Consider the following 20,031-nt stretch of genomic DNA (forward strand, 5'->3'; position numbering starts at 1 on the left):
TGTGTGTGTGTGTGTGTGTGTGTGTGTGTGTGTGTGTTAAAAGCACAGTGTAAAGAAGCTTTCAGCATCTCATTTTAGCTTCAATAAATTATTCGTGTTTGGAATCGGACTCTCGTTCGATTCCTCTCTCTCTCTCTCTCTCTCTCTCTCTCTCTCTCTCTCTCTCTCTCTCTCTCTCTCTTCACCTTTCCCTCCCTCCCTCCCCCTCTCTCTCTCTCCCTCTCTCTTTCCTCTTCTCTCTCCCCTCCCTCACTCTCTATCTCCCTGCCTCTCTCTTTTCCTCATCTCTCTGCCCCTACCTCCCTCTCTCTCTCTCTCTCTTTCCTTCCCTCCCCCCCCTCTCTCTCTCCCTCTCTCTTTCTCTCCCTCCCTCCCTCCATCCATCTCTCTCGTTCTCGCTCTCTCCCCGCCCCTGTCTCCCTGTCCCTCTCTGTCTCCTGCAACCCATCCCCCCCCTCCCCCAACCCAAAGCCCCCTCCCACCTAACCCATCCCCACCCCCACCCACCCCACTTTCCCTCCACCCCTACCCAGGGGATTAGGGTTCATGGCCTATCACGTGCAGAGCTCATGAGGCAGTACTGCGGCAGCTGATTACACCTTAATGAACTGATAACGACTACGTCCGTGTGGGCTTTATCCTCTCTCTCTCTCCTCAGATGCTGCCGGCCGATGGAGTTGGTGATCAGTCTTTGAAAACAGCCGGCGAGACTATAAGAGACCCTGTCTTCTCTCTTCTCTGAGAGGCTGCAGTCATTGAAAAGAACTGGCAAGGTTATGAGAGACCTTAGGTTTTCGGAGGAGCAACTTTTATCTATGAACTCTGGGTGTGGATTTAGACTTAATTGTATAGAAGTTATGGTAAGAGTTTTAGACGTTTTAAGTGTTCTGAGGAGTAGTTTATCTATGAGTTCTGGTGTGGATTTAAACCGTTGTCTGTTGTACAGAAGCGATGGTAAGGTTTTGAGTCACCTTGTTTTCTGAGCATAGGAGCAGTTTATTCGTGAGTCCTTGTGTGGATTTAGGCCTTAGTTTATTGTACAGAAGCTGTGGTAAGAATATGAGAGATCTTACGTTTTCTGAGGAGCAGTTTAATCATGAGTCTCTGGTGTGGATTTAGATTTTAGTCTGTTGTCCAGAAGCCGACTCCTCTGAAGGTCTGTGTGGTCCCTTTACTGACAAGTACACAAACAGACAACAGAGGTGTGGTACCCTTTGTAATATCTAGCTTGTTTTGGTTGTTTTGTTGTTGTTTCTATTTGGTTGGTTGGTTTTGTTTTTTGTTTTTTGGGGGGTTGTTTTTTGGGGGTGGTGGTGGGGTGGGGCGGTGGGGGCGGGGGGGGGGGGGAATTCACAATGATAAAGCTATGTTTTGTGCAGCCAAGGAACGTAAAATTACACAGCTAACTGAAATATACTTCCCTTTTCAACCAGTTCCAAATCATAACCTGTACATCCCGTAATTTCAGACATGCTTTCAGTAGAAAGATTGTTCATTGTCCTTTCAGGAAACACACACACACACACACACACACATATATATATATATATATATATATATAGTTGCATACTTTGGACAAAACAAAATGTAGTATTAGAATCTCTAGTTGATTTATACCCATTTTCAATTTAAAAAAACAACAAAAAACCCCGATCCCTGGCACAGACCATACATCATATTTATCCCTGGTATTGAACGGGTCAACACAATACGATACGATACGATACGATACGATACAACACAACACAATACAATACAAAACAATACAATACAATACAACACAACACAGTACAATACAATACAGGACAATACAATACAATACAACACAATGCAATACAACACAGTACAATACAATACAGGACAATACAATATAACACAATGCAATACAACACAGTACAATACAATACAACACAAAGCAATACAACACAGTACAATACAATACAGTACAGTGCAACACAGCACAATACAATACAATGCAGTACAGTACAACACAGTACAACTGGTCAACGCAATACAATACGATACGATACAACACAACACAATACAATGCAATACAATACAATACAATACGATACGATACAACACAACACAAAACAACACAATACAATGCAATACAGTACAATACAACACATACAATACAACACATACAATACAACACAGTATAGTACAATACAATACAGTACAGTACAACACAGTACAACACAATACAATGCAATACAATACAGTACAATACAGTACAATACAATACAATACAATGGCACGCACCGTAACACATCGCGACAAAGTAGCAACACAGCTGCTGGGGAGGGGGGGGGGGGCTGAGACGAATCAGATAAAAAAGAAAGAAAGAAAGAAAGAAGTTTCAGTTTCAATTTCTAAAGGAGGCTGACTACGTTCGGACGAATCCATATACGCTACACCCCGCTGCACACAGGACCTAGCTCGGGGACCGAATGACTAGATGCTCAGTTTCATTTTCCAGTCAAACTGTGAGAACGGGTGAGACCGAGACTCGAACCCAGACCCTCACGGAAACTGCTGCATCGGCAGATAAACGTCTTAACCCATTCTGCCACTTCCCTCCGAGGAGCAGCACGCACTTGGCGCACTGGAAAAGAACCTATGGCAACAAAAGGGTTGTCTTCCGGCAAACCTCTGTCGACGAAAATCCACTCTGATAGGAACACCAATGCACACGCATGCACTCAAGGCCTGACAAGCGCGTTGGGTTACGCTGTTGCCAGGCATCTGCCCAGCAGATGTGGTGTATATGGATTGATTATTATTATTTTGTCCGAACGCAGTGACGCCCCCTTGAGAAACTGAACCTGGAGCGAAGAGAGGGGAAAGAAAAGGCCAGGAACTGACAACGCGGCGTTAAAGACGAGCCATCCACTGACCTGAACCCGGGCCTCAGTGAGGCTACACCGCAGCGCCAGCTGTTCGCGAGCGTACACATCCGGGTAGTGAGTCTTCTGGAACACGCGCTCCATCTCCTCCAGCTGAAAGCTGGTGAACGTCGTGCGGTTCCTCCGCTTCTTCCTCTTGGGCTCCTCCTCCCCTCCTCCACCTCCTCCTCCTCCGTCCTCGTCCTCCCCTCCTTCTTCCTTGTCCTCCAATCCTCCTCCTCCTCCTCCTCCTCCCCCGCCTTCCCGGTCCCCCTCCCTGTTGCTGACCTTGCCGGTCTGTTCCAGGACCTTGTCCTCACAGTCTTTGCTCCTGCTGGGCAGCTCACCGTCCTTCAGATCCAGGGAGGAGGAGTCGGGGTTTCGGCCTCTGTCGGATAAAAGTCCTCCTCCTCTTTCTCCTCCTCCTCCTCCTCCTAATCCTCTGTCTCTCACGCCCCCTCCCTGTCTCCCTCCCTCCACGTGCACAGAGTTGTTGTGGGGGGGCATGCGGAGTCTGGAAGCCTCAGCCTGCTCCGGGGTGAGGGGGGTGGTGCTGGCCTGGAGGTAGTGGGGGGGCAGGGCGTGATGGTGGGGGTGGTGGTGGGGGTGGTGGGGGTGGGGCATGGGGAGGGAGGCGGGGGAGGAGGTGGTGAACTTGTGACGGTCGCTGACGTAAGCGGCGGTGTCTGACGCAACTGCCGCTCCGCCGAAGCCTCCCCCTCCCCCTCCTCCTCCTCCTCCTCCGTTGGCCGTGGATGTTGAGAGCGTCAGGTTCTTGGTGAGGGGCATGTCTAGAGAGTCCCCCAGCTCTGAAACATCCAGCACGGCACAGTTACTTATTTGCACAATCTTCATCATATTGAATGAAATCGGATTGAGTAAACTTTTTGGGGGTTGAACCAACACAAATCCTTATTGCACATCCCGCATGCTTTAAAGAGAAAGTCAAACGTAGTTTAAAAGATCATTTTCATTTTTGCAAGATTGGTATCGGTATATAGTTAACGTTGCTATGTTTATCATTGACAGGATGTTTAAACCAAATTTTTGGTCAAGATGTTTATTTTACAGTGTTAAGCAACTAATTATGTAATTGAGTTAGCAAAGTTTATAACAACTAACAATGCACTGCCTGTTAAAAAAAAAAACAACAACAAAAAAACAAAAAAAAAACAGCGTTCTAACAATTTCCCAAGAAACGAGAGAATCTGCAATAAATATTCCACAAATGATATCGCTGCAGAGTTTCGCTGCTTGTTTTTGTGTCCCCTTTTTGGACAGCTTCAAGAAAAATGGTTGCCTACATATCACAGAACCCGTCCAAACACCATTAAATTCTGACTTACTGTTCTCTGAAAGAAACGAAAGAATACTGCTCAAACTTAAAGCATGTGTCTCTACAATTCGTGTTTCTCTTCAATGAAGCTTTGTACATTTATAGGAAATCTAATTTTGTCGATTGCGAAGGAAAATGAATGTCAATGTGCATTTACCTGCTTGTTCGAGTGAGCCTTTGTGTTTGTTTACTTCTTCTTCTTCTTTTTTTTTTTTTTTTTTTGTTTTGCATCACTCCTTTTGTTTATATGTTGTGTGTTTAAGATGCTGATGTTTAATTTATCTGTGCCCCCATGGGTCACATGAACTAAAAATTCTTGCCTTGCATCGATCACAGCTACCCTTCAATGGAGAGCAAGTCTGCCTATCTGTCTGTCTGTCTGTCTGTCTGTCTGTCTGTCATTGAACGCTGCACAACTCCCTGTTTGTTGACCTGATGTAAGGTGGCAGAATGGTTAAGATCTTTATTTGCTGATACAGTGTCCGCGAGGGTGTGGGTTCGAATTCCGCTCTCGCCCTTTCTCCCAAGTATACTTGGAAAATCAAAGTGAGCGTCTTGTCATTCGGATGAGACGACAAACCGAGGCCCCGTGTGTAGCACGCACTTGTCGCACTGGCGGGGGTTGGTGGGGGGGGGGGGGGGGGGGGGGGGAGAGAGAGAGAGAGAAGAAGAAGAAGAAGAAAGACCCCCTGGCAACATACGTGTTAACCTCTGGCGAAATTCTGTAGAAAAAATCCACTCGGATAGGAACGCATAATTATGTGACTCACTCAAAGCCCGACTAGTGCGTTGGGTTATACAGTGCAGTGCAGTGCAGTGCAGTGCAGTACGGTACGATACGATGCGATACGATACGATACGATACGATACGGATTTGACCTGTACAAATTACTTTCTGTTGATCATGAGTGCCAGGAGTGTTGGTGATTCGTTGCGGACATCTCTGCTGCTAGCGATATTTGTTCATTTCCACTGTTCTTTTTTTTTTCCTGACTTCCTGTTTGTTTGTTTGTTGTTGTTGTTGTTTTGTTGTTGCTGTTTTTGGTTTGTTTGTTTTTGTTTATTTGTTTGTTTTTTTGGGGGGAGGTTTCTTAGGGTTTTTTAAACAGACAGTCACCCCACGCCCCTCCATTCTGTTTTGCGATTTTCCAAACGATCCTTTTTTCATATTTATTCATTCATTTATTTATTCATTTATTTATCTAACCATTCATTCATTTAAAAAAATATTAATCCATGTATTTATCTTATTACTTAGTGAGTGAGTGAGTGAGTGAGTGAGTAAGTGAGTGAGTGAGTGAGTGGGTTGGTTGGTTAGTTAGTTAGTTAGTTAGCGTAGCTTTTCACTATCAGTCCTGATTAAAGCTGGCCAAAAAAAAAAAAAAAGATGTAGCTGATGCGATGCGAAAAAGAGAGGAACAGAATGTGTGAGATTATTTTGCTTCTTATCCTAAATGTGACCTAGTCAGGGAACATTGAGTCTATTTTCTGTTAAAAAAAAATAAATAAAAAAAATCGAAGAAGAAGATTGCTTCAGTTCAAAATCTCGCAAGCGCACAAAGAACTTTTCTTATTGGGGGAAAAAAAAAGAAGAAAACTGGTGCTGTTAGCGCAATGTTGATGTGGAGAGAGACAGGGAGCGCTGAAGGAACACGAAAGACTTGGCACCAAGATCTTTCGCACTCACCGCCACACTTTTCGCAGGAAACAAAACAAACCCTAACACGCAAAAACGCTCGTACAAGTGCATTTTTAATGAGTTTAACGAAGCTTTATAGAGAGAGCGTGACCTTCTCTCCCCCCCCCCCCCCCAAAAAAAAAAAAACGAAAAAAAAAAACCGGTTTGCTGTATCAAATACAGCGAGCGTCTGATGTTTAATAACTTCCCTCTCCGCCCATTTCCGTTCTTTCCATTTCCATTCCCGTTCCCATTCCCATCCACTCTCACCCTCCCCCATCACCATATTCCGTTTCTCCCCCTCTCTCACTCCTTCCCCGGCCCATCCCCCGGCCCAACCCCCCCCCCCCCCCCTCCCCCCCGCCCCCCCCCCCCCCGCCCCCCCCCCCCCAACCCCCCTCACTGAACATTCCGTCTTCGCGTACATCGCGTAAAGATCCGAGGTTTTTTTTGTCGGTTTTGTTGTGTGTGTTTGTGGTTTTTTGTTGTTGTTTTTTTTAAATTTCGGTATTCAGATTCAGGAAAAGATAATTTTGACTATTCCTATTTTGTAAGGCGCTTTGAGCAGCATTGGTGCTGGATATCGCGCCATAGAAAAGCTATATATTATTATTATTATTATTATTATCATCATTCTCTTTCGCTCTGAGGTCTTCTCAAAGTCACAAACCATTGAGTTGTTAACCAGTGGGAAACTATTGCTATTGGGGTTTTGGGGTGTTTTTTTTTTTTTGTTTGTTTGTTTGTTTTTTTTGTTTGTGGTTGTTTTTTTGTTTTTGTTTTTTAAAAATTAATTTTGTTTATTTTCATATCCCAGCAGTGTAAACTATCATTTCCATTAGATCAACCTTTTTTTTTTCAAATTAAGTGAACTTAATTGTCTCTTTTGAGATAACTTTACCCATAGTCTTGTATGGTATTCACTATAGAAACATTAAATATACATCCAAAAGAGAGGCACATGTCAGTATTGTAAGAGATTAAATCAGATTATACTGACACACCCAAGAACATTACACTAAATATTGTCTGAGAACTTTTAACATATCTATTAGCTATGAACAATAACCGAAAAACTAAGAACAATTAAACTTTATCCAGGAGCAAATTCTAAAATAAAAACATAAACAATAGGAAAAACAGCGCTGAAAGTTTCCAAACGACACGTGTTCTTAAAAAAAAAAAAAAAAAAAAAAACCCACGTCCCATGCCAACAATAGACAATAGGTGTTTCAAGCCACCGACATCAAGAGCAGATCGGCGAATAGACCACAGGCGTTAAAAGATCATACTAAAATAATAATAAACATTCAGAGTGAATTATCTTAACCAATTTTAATCCCACAGTAAATAACAAACAGAGTGAAAATAGTCAATAAGCAACAGGCATTCCACAATCATGGTTGATAACAACCGTCTAGACTGAAATGTTCTAACACACCCCATGCTATTATAAACGTTTAGAACAAAACAAAAAAAAAAGTACCAATGATTAAAACCTGAATGAAACTGTGATAAAGTCAGCAAACACAAAACGTTCGGAAAGCACTGCCGCATCCACACATCATGAAAAACAATCAATGGAAAACTGAACTTATACCTGGATTAGTAAAAAAACAAAAAAAACAAAAACAAACAAAAAACCACATATAAACAAACGTTTAGAAAAGAGAAAAAAAAAAAAGAACGTATGCATATATATCAGCAAACAAATGTTCAGAAGAAAACGGTATCACAGCAGTCATTAAAACACAGTTGTTGTTGTTATTGTTGTTTTATCCTTCATGAGCTAATACACAGTTGGTGTTGTTGTTGTTTTATCCTTCATGAGCTGATACAAAAGTCAGCAAAAATAAATATCATGAAAATGAGCCTGATCCAAAGTCAACAAACACAAACAGAAATAAACCGCGTACCCAAGTCGTTAAACATATTATCGTAAATTGATATTCACATGACTCATCAAACAAAGACATTTAAAATAAACTTTTAGCCAGGTAAGTATGCACCAATTTTCAGAGAGAAAAAAAAACCCAAAAGAACAATCTCGACCTTAACTGAAATCAAAGGTCTTCATAAACCAATAAGACGAAAATGATAGAAAACCTATACTGTCAGGCTTGATTTGTATAAGGAAGATATTATTCAAAGCTCCATTCCTTCAGATGGTAGTAAACAGTATAGACTCTCTCTCTCTCTCTCTCTCTCTCTCTCTCTCTCTCTCTCTCTCTCTCTCTCTCCCTCTCTCAAAGAAGATGAAGTTCATTTTGTTCTTTGTTGCGAAGTACTGAAAGAAATCAGAGAAACTTCTATTCGACCCAGATACTATCGACAACCTTGTCTCTTCAGATTGGTTCTATTGTTGTCTTGTACTGACCATGATGTTGTGCGAAATTTGTCTCTGTTTTTCTACAAAGCATTTAGATACAGGGAAATTCTCACTTCTTAATGCTCCTGATTAACCTGATATATCCATAGCTGCATTGTTTTGATCTGTATGTCTTAAATGATATGATTATTGTCTGTTCACGTTCCCCTTCATGAGGGGCCTAGGCCTAAAATGAATAAACCATCTGAATCTGAATCTGAATCTCTCTCCCTCTCTCTCTCTCTCTCTCCTCTCTCTCTCTCTCTCTCTCTCTCTCTCTCTCTCTATCCAGCAGAACATCCAACTCATGCGATTACGTTTCAAACAACAAATAAAGCAACGACTGCCTGATCAGTATATCTAAAAGATATTCATTGGCAATCTGCCGATTTCAGAATGAACTGTACTTATCCGAAAAAATGTTTAAAGAAAAATAACTACTTTGAAAAAAAAACCCACCAATTCAACAGTTCTACCATTTTATTTAGCTATATCTATAATTATCATCAACAACAACAAAAACAACAAAATAAACCACTGAATATCGAACGTCTAAACAGACGGGGCTTTGAAGTGAAACTGGGAAATTTTTAGTGAAGACTGTCCACAACATGTAATCTGGATCTAGGTAGTGAATTTCACTATGTTATTATTGTCGTTGAAGTCTGTCGGAAACGTGAGTGGGAATATCTCTCTCTCTCTCTCTCTCTCTCTCTCTCTCTCCCTCCCTCTCTTTCTCACTCTCTTTCTCTCTCTCTTTCTCTCTCTCTCTTTCTCACTCTTTCTCTCTCCCTCTCTTTCTCACTCTCTTTCTCTTTCTCTCTCTCTCCCTCTCTTTCTCACTCTCTCTCTCCCTCTCTCTCTTTCTCACTCTTTCTCTCTCTCTTTCTCACTCTTTCTCTCTCTCTTTCTCCCTCTTTCTCTCTCCCTCTCTCTTTCTCACTCTCTTTCTCTTTCTCACTCTCTCTTTCTCTCTCTCTCTCTCTCTCTCTCTTTCTCACCCTCTTTCTCTGTTCTTATTTGAGTTTTATGTCTTTCCACTATAAACGATAATGGGCAATTAAAAAGAAAAAAAAAACAGAAAAAAACCTGCAACAACACCAACAACACCAGAACACTCTCTGTGTGGAGGGGGCGCGGGGGGGTTGGGGGGGGGGAGGGAGGGGCAGGGGAAGAGGGGTGGGAAGATAGGACACGGGAGGGATGGGAGTGATAGAGGGAGTTCTATGAGGGACAGAGGGAGTTCTGTGAGGGATAGAGGGAGTTCTGTGAGTGATAGAGGGAGTTCTATGAGGGACAGAGGGAGTTCTGTGAGGGACAGGAGTTCTATGAGGGACAGAGGGAGTTCTATGAGGGACAGAGGGAGTTCTATGAGGGACAGAGGGAGTTCTATGAGGGATAGAGGGAGTTCTGTGAGTGACAGGAGTTCTGTGAGGGACAGAGGGAGTTCTATGAGGGACAGAGGGAGTTCTATGAATGATAGAGGGAGTTCTATGAGGGACAGAGGGAGTTCTATGAGGGACAGAGGGAGCTGTGTGAGGGATAGAGGGAGTTCTATGCGTGATAGAGGGAGTTCTGTGAGGGATAGAGGGAGTTCTATTAGGGATAGAGGGAGTTATGTGAGTGATAGAGGGATAGAGGGACTTCTATGAGGGATAGAGGGAGTTATGTGAGTGATAGGGGGAGTTCTATGAGGGGCAGAGGGAGTTCTATGAGGGATAGAGGGATAGAGAGACTTCTATGAGGGATAGAGGGAGTTATGTGAGTGATAGAGGGAGTTCTATGAGGGACAGAGGGAGTTCTGTCAGGGACAGAGGGAGTTCTATGAATGATAGAGGGAGTTCTATGAGTGATAGAGGAAGTTCTATGAGGGACAGAGGGAGTTCTATGAGGGGCAGAGGGAGTTCTATGAGGGGCAGAGGGAGTTCTATGAATGATAGAGGGATAGAGGGACTTCTATGAGGGATAGAGGGAGTTATGTGAGTGATAGAGGGAGTTCTATGAGTGACAGAGGAAGTTCTATGAGGGGCAGAGGGAGTTCTATGAATGATAGAGGGATAGAGGGACTTCTATGAGGGATAGAGGGAGTTATGTGAGTGATAGAGGGAGTTCTATGAGGGACAGAGGGAGTTCTGTGAGGGACAGAGGGAGTTCTATGAGTGACGGAGGGAGTTCTATGAGGGATAGAGGGAGTTCTATGAGTGATGGAGGGAGTTCTATGAGGGATAGAGGGAGTTCTATGGGGGATAGAGGGAGTTCTTTGAGTGATGGAGGGAGTTCTATGCGTACGTGTCCGTCTATATGTGCGAGCATGCATGCCTGCTTGTATTGCGTGCGTACTTGCGCCCACGCGTGTAACGTTTATTTGTATGCTTGTGGGTGTGTGTGTGTGTGTGTGTGTGTGTGTGTGTGTGTGTGTGTGTGTGTGTGTGCGTGTGCTCGCGTGCGTGTACGTGCATGTGTGTGTATGTGTGTATGTGCGTATGCGCGTGCATGCATGTTGCTGTAAAAACCACACACCCACCCACGCACACACACACACACACAGAAGGATGACCCACCTTTAGCGTTAAACAGTCCGGGTCTACGGGCAGCTGCAGGAGGTTGGGAGGTGGTGGTAGGTGTGGTGGTGGGGGTGGTGGTGGTGGTGGAGCCCAGGATGCCTTCGATGCTGTACCCCCCGCCACCCCTCCCCCCGCCCTCACCACCCCGCCCACCCCCACCCCCACCCCCACCCCCGCCGTACCCCGCCAACAGGTCGTGCGAGGTCAGTGACGGGTGGTGGTGGTGGTGGTGGTGGAGGTGGTGGTGGTGGTGTGGGTGCGGGTGGTGGGGGAGGAGGGGGTGAGGGTTGGGAGGGGAGGAGGGGTAGGGGGCGAAGAGCGTGTCCGACTTGCCGCCCCCGTAGTGGACAGGGCTGAGGCTCATGATGCTCCTCAGTCCTGCTTCCGGTCAGTGGCGACGGTCAGTGTGGGTCAGTGAATGGTTGGCGCTCGTGCACACACTGACGCACTGACATACACACACCCCCTCCGGCTTGGTAACAGTGGTCAGTGGCCGGGATCTGGATGATACGGCCGCTGGTCGATGCAGTGGTTGCCCAATCCAGCTGTCACCTTGGTTGACACATTGATTTGTTGTTGTTCTTGTTGTTGTTGTGTTTGTCTTTATGGACGTGCAGTTGTGATCTTTGTGACAGTTCAGTCTGGCGGTCACGACAATTGGAAAACTGATTGGTGTTTTGTTTTGTTTTGTTTGCACGCGCAGCCTTCAGTACAATCGCTGACTGTTGAAGTTGTGATCATACAGTTCACGACTGTGAGTCCAGGTCCACTGTTATCCTGCAAAAAAAGAAAGAAAGAAAGTTAGGAATATGAGTGGATATTATCTGTATCAAAGTGATATTTGTTTATCGGGTAATTCATATTATATCTGAAGCTGTCATCTATTCAGAAATTGCGTCCAATACTTACTTTCACAGGTAGGGTCTGGAGTTCCTTAGCATTCTGCCGATATCCATACGTTAGTTATTTACGAGTCTTGATCAGAGACATGTTTCCGTGTTGAAGTGATAATTTATAGAGTTCTTCTTCTTCGTATCGTGGGCTGCAACTCCCACGTTCACTCGTATGTACACGAGTGGGCTTTTACGAGTATGACCTTTATTTTTTTTTTATCCCGCCATGTAGACAACCATACTCCTTTTTTCGGGGGTGTGCATGCTGGGTATGTTCTTGTTTCCATAACCCACCGAACGCTGACATGGATTACAGGATCTTTAACGTGCGCGTTTGATCTTCTGCGTGTGTACACACACGAAGGGGGTTCAGGTACTAGCAGGTCTGCACACATGTTGACCCTGGGAGATCGGAAAAATCTCCACCCTTTACCCACCAGCCGCCGTTACCGAGATTCGAACCCGGGACCCTCAGATTGAAAGTCCAACGCTTTAACCATTGCGCCCGTCATGGAGTTCAGATTATGGATGAATTTGAGAATCAACGTTCGTTTCAGAAGAGGTATAAACTTTTAATGTAACTGGACTGGAACCCGGTTTTCTTACAGCAGTGATGTCGATGCAGTTCAACTTTTCGAGACAAGACCGGAAGCCATTGTTTTCTGTTTAACGGACGAAAACGTGCTTTGCCCAGATATACTAGTTCCAGGTCAAAGCCCACCTGTGCTTATCAGACAACTGCTGTTTCTGGGAGACTTCCTGTGCGGACAGACATGCGCATTACATAAAAAACGGTTCTATGCAATGTCAGTCTGAAGAGCCTCAAGGTGATTGCATTGCACGTGATCGACTTGAATTTTGATGTGGTAATTGAAATGTTTCATACCATTTGTTTGCTCATTTGTTCATTCATTCATTTATGATGGATACCCATACAACAACAAGAAGGGGGGGGGGGGGGAAGCATACATACCCGTGCAATATCAGGTTCAATTAAAAGTCTCTTGATATTACAAGATTCCCTGTGTATGAACAACATTAACCTTCAAGCTGGAGATAAGGAGAGTTCCTTTGAATATTATCCTTCAATATAAAAAGTCTCATTGGGTTTTAACATTTAATGTATATAAAAAAACAAAACAAAAAACAACAACGTTCAGTATGAAGAGATCCCCTGACCATAAAAGATGTCTTTTTTGCATGTACTATAAATCAGCCATACAAAGAGACTTTCCATGTTAATTTTCAACACAAACCACCGGTATCGATGTATAAATGTTAACTATCAATCTTAATAGACTTCTAGCCTTTATGATTTTTGTATGTGTCATTGAATGCAATACCAGCCGTTATAATACTAAAATTGCCTTTTCAATAGTTATCTTTATTATACAAAATAAAACACCAACCTCTGGGTTTATGAAAATCCTGTATATGCTTTAATATTAGTAATCTTCATCATAAACAGGCTTTTTTTTTTTAGCCATGTCATATTTCAGTGTAAAAATTCAGTATGTTCCTTCATTGTGAAAAGACTCTTGACATTAAGATATGTCTTTCCTGCGCACGATACTATCATCAATATTTAGCATAAAATACGATATATCAACCATCAGTATGAAGACTACTGTCCATGAGATATTTTCTTCAGATTTAGTTATATATGCCTGAGTGCTACTAGTATTGCGCGATACCCAGACATCCAAAGACATACACGTTCCAGAATAAATGACAATCCGGACAACATTACGCACGCTTCGTTGAACATCGGGACTAAATCTCCAGATGACAGTACAAAGGCAAATTATTCATAACATGCTTCAAGTTCAAACTAGACACCATGTGAATATAGAATAAGATTAATCCGTGAAAAAAACAACAACAAAATAAAACAGAGGTGTTTACGACAACTGGGAGAACAGTAAATATTTGGATTTTTTTTTTTTTTTTTTTTTTTTTTTTTTTTGTGACAGGGAGATGGAATACTGGTGTGTGTGTGTGTGTGTGTGTGTGTGTGTGTGTGTGAATGTTGACGTGTTGTCAGCTGAGGACGCAGCCTGATCACGGAGAATGACACGTGTCACTTACACACGCCGCAGCTGGTTCCTGTTCCTGCCCACTGAACCAGGACCGACAACCCCAGGGTGGTCAGTAACGGTCAGTGATCACGTCACCTTGTGTTAGACTGACCACAGCCGGGCAGTGATTTACCTCCCTATTACACTGACCGCACGCCCTGGCATTTCCGGTGAGCCTGGCGGTCGGCTGCCGATGTGTCTGGAACCGGATTTGGGGAAGTGGTCGTTTTTCAGCCTCCGTTTGTATCTGTCTTTTCTGTCGCTGTTTTTTACACTTGAAATCAGTTCGTCACTCGATACTGTCGACTTCAGTCTGTTGTGGGGGGGCTGCAGAAGTTTGGCTGTTGATACAGTTGGAGAGAAGGTACTGGACGCGACATTGTCGTGGAAAGAAAATCGTTGTGTTTGTCAGTTACTTAATGAATCAGTTAAATGATCAATTGATTAATCAATTAATCAATCTTTTTCTTTATCAGTTAATTAACTAGTAACCTTAATCAATTAATTAATTAATTTTGTTTATTCATTTATTAGTCTATCTATCTATCTATCTATCTATCTATCTATCTATCTATCTATCTCTCCATCTATCTATCTATTTATTTGTTTGTTTTAATCATCGCTTAAATGGATGCGGCAGAAAACGGTAGTATTTAGTGTTGTTACGCCTGACTAAGAGTGTTGGGTTATGCTGCGTGGTCAGGCATCTGCCTAGCAGACGTGGTGTAGCGTATATGGATTTGTCCGAACGCAGTGACGCCTCCTTGAGAAACTGAAACTGACATGGAACTTCTTTTTTTTTTTTCAGTGTAAATGTGAATGTCATCCTTTTCCAAGAAAGATGGTCGGGGGAAAACGTGAAACTTCTGACAGCCCTCTGAAGAGAGTGGTCACGGAAAGGGGGTAAACTGGGGTCTTATCTCTGCGCTTGTGACTCGTTTTCAACTCGGTTCATCCACCCCCGAAAACGGAGTATGGCTGCCCACATGGCGGGGTGAAAACGGTCACATACGTAAAAGCCCACCTCGTGTACACACGAGTGAACGTGGGAGTTGCAGCCCACGAAGGAAGGAGAAGAAGAAGAAGAAGAAGAAGCGTTCGTCCATGAATAATTCTTTCACTTGTCATTGCTGGTCAGCGATGACTATAGAACAATGGCGTCACAGTGAAAGCTGTTGCACGCTGCCGGCTTGGTAAGAGCTGCGCAGTGCCAGTGAAACTGACATGCTTCCATTGATACTGTTGAAGAACTGTGACATGCTGCCACTGATACTGTGAAGAACTGTGACATGCTGCCGCTGATACTGTGAAGAACTGTGACATGCTGCCACTGATACTGTGAAGAACTGTGACATGCTGCCACTTATACTGTGAAGAACTGTGACATGCTGCCACTGATACTGTGAAGAACTGTGACATGCTGCCACTGATACTGTGAAGAACTGTGACATGCTGCCACTGATACTGTGAAGAACTGTGACATGCTGCCACTGATACTGTGAAGAACTGTGACATGCTGCGACTGATACTGTGAAGAACTGTGTAACTGCTGGTAGCGTTAAGAGCTCTGCTACCGTTACTGGACTAACATCGGTAGTGTTAACCACGGCTAGTGCTGGTAGTCCCGCGTTATCACTGGGCTGCTAGCTACAACTGGTAGTGTTGAGGCATGTGCTACCAAAGGTATTGTTAAGGATTATCAATTGTTTTTTTTACTTCAAGTCGCCTTTTTTTCTTTTTTTCTTTTTTTCTTTTTTTCTTTTTTCTTTTTTGCTTGCTTGCCAGGCTTTTGTTTGATTCGGTGGTTTTTTGTTGTTGTTTTTGTTTGTTTGTTTGTTTGTTTTTTCATTTTTTCTTGAATTTCAATTCGATGTGAAAGGAAGTTGTAGGCGAACTGTCGTCTTCAGCGCTGCCTAATTAGAGGATTCTGCTTTCCACTCCGGAGGACCTACAGATCTTTCTGACCTTATCAGTGTTTACGCTCCCGCAAGAAATCTCCGCTCTTCCTCTGACTGTTACCTTTTGAAAACTTCCTCGTGTCAATACAAGAACCTGTGGTGAACGTTCTTTCTTCTTTGCTGCTCCTCATATCTGGAACAACCTTCCTCATCATATCCGTGCATCTGATTCTATTTCTGCTTTTCGCTCATCACTAAAGACTCATCTTTTTAAAAGCTATCTATAAGTACTCTCAGCTTCCTTTTCTCCAACACCACCCATGTCAGCTCACTTTGGATGTATGTAGAGTGGGAGGGGGAGAGTGAGAGTGGGAGGGGGAGCAAGGGTTGAGAAAGAGTGGTCATGAATGTTTTATGTAAATGGTTATATTTTTTCTTTCACGTAAAGCGCCCTGAGTTCTTAGAAAGGTCGCTATATAAATGTACATTGTTATTATTGTTATTATTATGAAGTGATGTACTGGCCGCAGTGTCGTGAATTCTTTGTTGTGTGCTTTGTGTCCAAGGAAGTCATTCTTTGTCTTGGTACTGGGGTTTTGACTATCCATTTTATAGTATGTACGTTTTAAGTTGAAGAACATTCAATGGCTTGGTTTGTGTGTGTGTGTGTGTGTGTGTGTGTGTGTGTGTGTGTGTGTGTGTGTGTGTGTGTGTGTGTGTGTGTGTGTGTGTGTGTGTGTGTGTTGTATTATGTTTTACGTGCTTTCAGCACCGGAATGGTCTCCTCTGTCGTATGACCCGTAAACATGAATGAAGTTGTAAATCTGCGATGCAACATGGAACTGTAGGGCACGAAGTTTGTATAGGTTGCACAATACAATACAATACAATACAATACAATGCAATGCAATGCAATTCAATCCAATCCAACCTAAATTCAATCTAATAGAATGCAATACTATGCAGCAAAGTGCAGTGCAGTGCGGTGCAGTGCAGCCCAATTCACTACAACACAATACAATACAATAGAGTACAATACAATACAGTACAATGCAATACAATGCAATGCAATTTAATCCAATCCAATCCAACCTAAATTCATTCCAATAGAGTACAATGCAATACAATAAAATGCAATGCAATCCAGTCAGTTCCAATCCAATCCAACCCCAACCCAACCCAACCCAATACAATACAATAGATACAACACAATACAATACAATAGATACGATAAACACAATGCAATACAATACAACCCATCCCAACCCAACCCAATACAATGCAATGCAATACAACCCAATCCAACCCAATGCAATGCAATGCAATGCAACCATCGTTTGTTCGTGTAGATCATTGAAAGCCTAACGAATGCCGCCGCTACAGAACTGTATTGTGACTTGGTGACCTTTCTATCACTGGGCGTGTGAGAGTAATTACCATGGTCAGTGTTACCGTGATTGGTATTAACAACTATTGGTCAGTATTGTGAGTTGTTACCATGGTCAGTACTGTGAGAGTGTTACCACGGTCAGTGTTACCGTGATTAGTATTAACAACTATTGGTCAGTATTGTGAGTTGTTACCATGGTCAGTACTGTGAGAGTGTTACTATGGTCAGTGTTACCGTGATTAGTATTAACAACTATTGGTCAGTATTGTGAGTTGTTACCATGGTCAGTACTGTGAGAGTGTTACTATGGTCAGTGTTACCGTGATTAGTATTAACAACTATTGGTCAGTATTGTGAGTTGTTACCATGATCAGTGCTGTGAGAGTGTTACCATGGTCAGTGTTACCGTGATTAGTATTAACAACTATTGGTCAGTATTGTGAGTTGTTACCATGGTCAGTGCTTTGAGAGTGTTACTATGGTCAGTGTTACCGTGATTAGTATTAACAACTATTGGTCAGTATTGTGAGTTGTTACCATGGTCAGTACTGTGAGAGTGTTACTATGGTCAGTGTTACCGTGATTAGTATTAACAACTATTGGTCAGTATTGTGAGTTGTTACCATGGTCAGTACTGTGAGAGTGTTACTATGGTCAGTGTTACCGTGATTAGTATTAACAACTATTGGTCAGTATTGTGAGTTGTTACCATGGTCAGTACTGTGAGAGTGTTACTATGGTCAGTGTTACCGTGATTAGTATTAACAACTATTGGTCAGTATTGTGTGTTGTTACCATGGTCAGTACTGTGAGAGTGTTACCATGGTCAGTGTTACCGTGATTAGTATTAACAACTATTGGTCAGTATTGTGAGTTGTTACCATGGTCAGTGCTTTGAGAGTGTTACTATGGTCAGTGTTACCGTGATTAGTATTAACAACTATTGGTCAGTATTGTGAGTTGTTACCATGGTCAGTGCTTTGAGAGTGTTACTATGGTCAGTGTTACCGTGATTAGTATTAACAACTATTGGTCAGTATTGTGAGTTGTTACCATGGTCAGTGCTGTGAGAGTGTTACCATGGTCAGTGTTACCGTGATTAGTATTAACAACTATTGGTCAGTATTGTGAGTTGTTACCATGGTCAGTACTGTGAGAGTGTTACTATGGTCAGTATTAACAGCTACAGCCCTCGTTTGTCTCTGCGATAGAATGGTGACCAGCAGGGCAGTGCGTGTACCGTTCGGAATGACCAGAGGTCAGAATGCTGACCACAGCAGTAGTAATCGCCAGGAGTACTGAGCGGATGAGCGATCAAGGTTTTCGATACCGGTACCACTTGTGGTATAAATCATCAGCAGTGTGTAGATTGTGATTACTGATTGTAGTTTGTGATTATCGTATACCAGCTTTTATTGTATACGCAGCTTTGATGTGACGTGTTGTGTATAATATCGTGTGTTTTGTGAAGCACCCAGTGCAGTTTTCTGGACTGATTGCTGTTATAAGTATCCAGAATGCTATTATCAGTATCCACTATCATAATTGTCATTATCATTCCTGAAAGCTGTGAAACGTTTGATTTTGTAATGCACCCAGAGTAGAGTGCTATTAATAGTCAGTATCATCCAGAGAGCTATTGTAAGCATCCATTGATATTATTATCATTATCATTATTGAAAGCTGTGAAACGTTTGCTTTTGTGAAGCACCTACACGATAGAGTGCTATAAGTATCATCCAGAGTGCTATGATAAGCATCTATTGATATTAGTAGTAGTAGTAGTATTCCTGAAAGCTGTGAAACGTTTGCTTTCAAGTTGTGAAGCACCTAGCCTAGACCGCTATCATAAGTATCCAGAATGCTATTATAAGCATCCATTAATACCATTATTATGATTACCATAATTGTTATTCCTAAAAGCTGTGGAACGTTTGCCACCGAGGAGAAGAGGTTACGTATACACACACACAGGCACCACTTACTGTGATCACTGATCCGTGCTGATCGATGAAGGCTCAGTATTGACCACTGCCGCAGACCTCACAGCACAGAGAGACTGAAGAACAGGCACGGCGCTCCCTACAGACGTGCAGTGATGTCAGTGTCCGTGCACCCTTGTCCCTCATCGCACAGACATCACCATCTGGGGACAGGCATCATCAACGCACACAGAAGACACACACACGCGCTCTCTCTCTCTGTCTCTCTCTCTCTGTTCCCCTCCTGCGGGAACAACAAGTCTGGCGCCGACAGGCGAACTGAGAGCCTGGCACCCAGCATCCATCAGAATCTCTGCCCACTCCCCTCCTCTCACCCCTCCTCTCTCTCTCTCTCTTCCAGTGGTGCCGAGGGTTCTGGCTGAAGCCACGCCCCTTCCCGTGGGCGCCAAGGCCTGTCATTGGCTGAAGGGGGTGGGAGGTGGGGGTGGGGGGGGGGGCTGGGTAGAGGGAGGGGGGTGGGGGAGGGTGCCTTTCTGGAATTCAGAGCGTGCCGTGCTCTCCCGCTAACTTCATTATCAACACTGGCACCGCCGACCATTCTTTAGGCTAAACCTTCTTTTTTCTCCTCTCTCTCTCTCTCTCTCTCTCTCTCTCTCTCTCTCTGATCGGTTAGGGGTGTGATTGGGGGGTAGGGTGGCTGGTGTCCCAAATGAGAGCCGATCCTGAATGTGTCAAAGACTCGGAAAGCCATGATGAACACGGAGGCGAGGGGAGAGTCCAGGACTGAGAGATTCGGCGCGCCTTCCTGTCACTGTGGACGGAGTGAAAAACGGCGCTACTGGCTGGTGGGGGGTGGGGGGGGGTGGGGAGGGGTCGAGTAACTTCAGTCTGATTGTTCAAGCCAACTGATCTGGGTTAATTTGTTTTAGAAAAACAAGAAGGCGGAGACTGACGAAGCCTCTTTGCTGTTGCTGCCCTTGTTGTCGTGTCGATGC

At 43.6% G+C, this 20,031-nt stretch overlaps 1 protein-coding gene across 1 annotated transcript in view; it reads right to left on the reverse strand.

The window, feature by feature from the left end:
- Window positions 1–10,940, reverse strand: part of LOC143286641 (uncharacterized) — an 84,529-nt gene extending 73,589 nt beyond the window's left edge. Inside the window, exons 1-3 of the mRNA XM_076594279.1 lie at window positions 10,832–10,940; window positions 3,369–3,697; window positions 2,901–3,239 (exon numbers count right to left, since the gene is read on the reverse strand). Of these exons, the coding sequence (XP_076450394.1) occupies window positions 2,901–3,239; window positions 3,369–3,677 (648 nt within the window). The 5' untranslated portion in view covers window positions 3,678–3,697; window positions 10,832–10,940. The remainder of the gene's footprint in view (window positions 1–2,900; window positions 3,240–3,368; window positions 3,698–10,831) is intronic.
- Window positions 10,941–20,031: the final 9,091 nt, after the last annotated feature.

The sequence above is a fragment of the Babylonia areolata genome, chromosome 10 (genome assembly GCF_041734735.1).
Source record: "Babylonia areolata isolate BAREFJ2019XMU chromosome 10, ASM4173473v1, whole genome shotgun sequence".
Classification (NCBI taxonomy): Eukaryota; Metazoa; Mollusca; class Gastropoda; order Neogastropoda; family Buccinidae; genus Babylonia; species Babylonia areolata.